Source organism: Pterocles gutturalis, unplaced genomic scaffold (assembly GCF_000699245.1).
Source record: "Pterocles gutturalis isolate BGI_N339 unplaced genomic scaffold, ASM69924v1 scaffold30748, whole genome shotgun sequence".
Classification (NCBI taxonomy): Eukaryota; Metazoa; Chordata; class Aves; order Pterocliformes; family Pteroclidae; genus Pterocles; species Pterocles gutturalis.
This window is the reverse complement of record NW_010121435.1, coordinates 26,772-27,575: the sequence shown is the minus strand read 5'-3', so window position 1 is coordinate 27,575 and position 804 is coordinate 26,772. Positions and strand designations below refer to the sequence as shown.

The window sequence follows — 804 nt, the reverse complement described above, 5'->3', positions numbered from 1 at the left end:
GACTAACTAGCATTATTTGTGGCTCGCAGTATGGCTCCTTGGGGTATCAGAAGCAGTTTTCCTTTCCCAGAAGGATTCTTGCTGTTGGTGGTGAGGTACAGTTTGGTGCCTGGTGGTAAGTTTGCCAAGTTTGCCAGGTTGGTGGCTGGTAACTGCAGCGTAGCCATCACTAGAAAGAAAGAATAAAAAGAAATAAAGATAAAAAGAATAAAACTACTGCTTGCAGAAAGTAGTATGCATTGAAATCTGCACAGGATACAAGTATTAGGAGTGACATGCAGCTAGCCTTTGATAATCCATACTTAGCTGGCCTAACCACAGATTAACTCCACAGACACTTTTTTGAGTAGGTCTGAAAAAAAAAAAAATCCCTGTGTGCAGTACCACTTATGGCTGCAGGCCAAAGCAGCACAGCCACGGGGTCTACAGGGTTACTCCAGTCCAGTGGCCACAAACCACCTTTCAAACAGCCCAGAGCCTAAACTAACATGCTCTGCTAAAGCCAGCTGCGTGCAGAAGCAGGCAGGGTGCTTCTGCCCACACTCCCATAACTGTAAGCACTAGGAAGATGCGAAGATGGCCTCTTGTTGGTTGGATTTTTGTGGTGCCCTTTGAGCATCTAAGGACCACAGTGCTGGGCAAAAATGTGAGATCTGGCTCCATGAAAATCTACTAGGTCTCCAGTGCATTCCCCAGCACATCTGTCTGATCTCCACTCACAGAACACTGTATGTCTTAAAGTACTTGTGGTCCCCCTTCCCACTTACAGACAATGAGTTAACGTTTTCTTTATGACTAATCTCA

At 45.5% G+C, this 804-nt stretch overlaps 1 protein-coding gene across 1 annotated transcript in view; it reads right to left on the bottom strand.

The window, feature by feature from the left end:
• The window catches only part of YEATS2 (YEATS domain containing 2), a 45,542-nt gene that overhangs the window by 18,123 nt on the left and 26,615 nt on the right, over nucleotides 1–804 (bottom strand). The window contains 1 exon segment of the mRNA XM_010077247.1: nucleotides 8–169. Coding sequence (XP_010075549.1) covers nucleotides 8–169 — 162 coding nt within the window.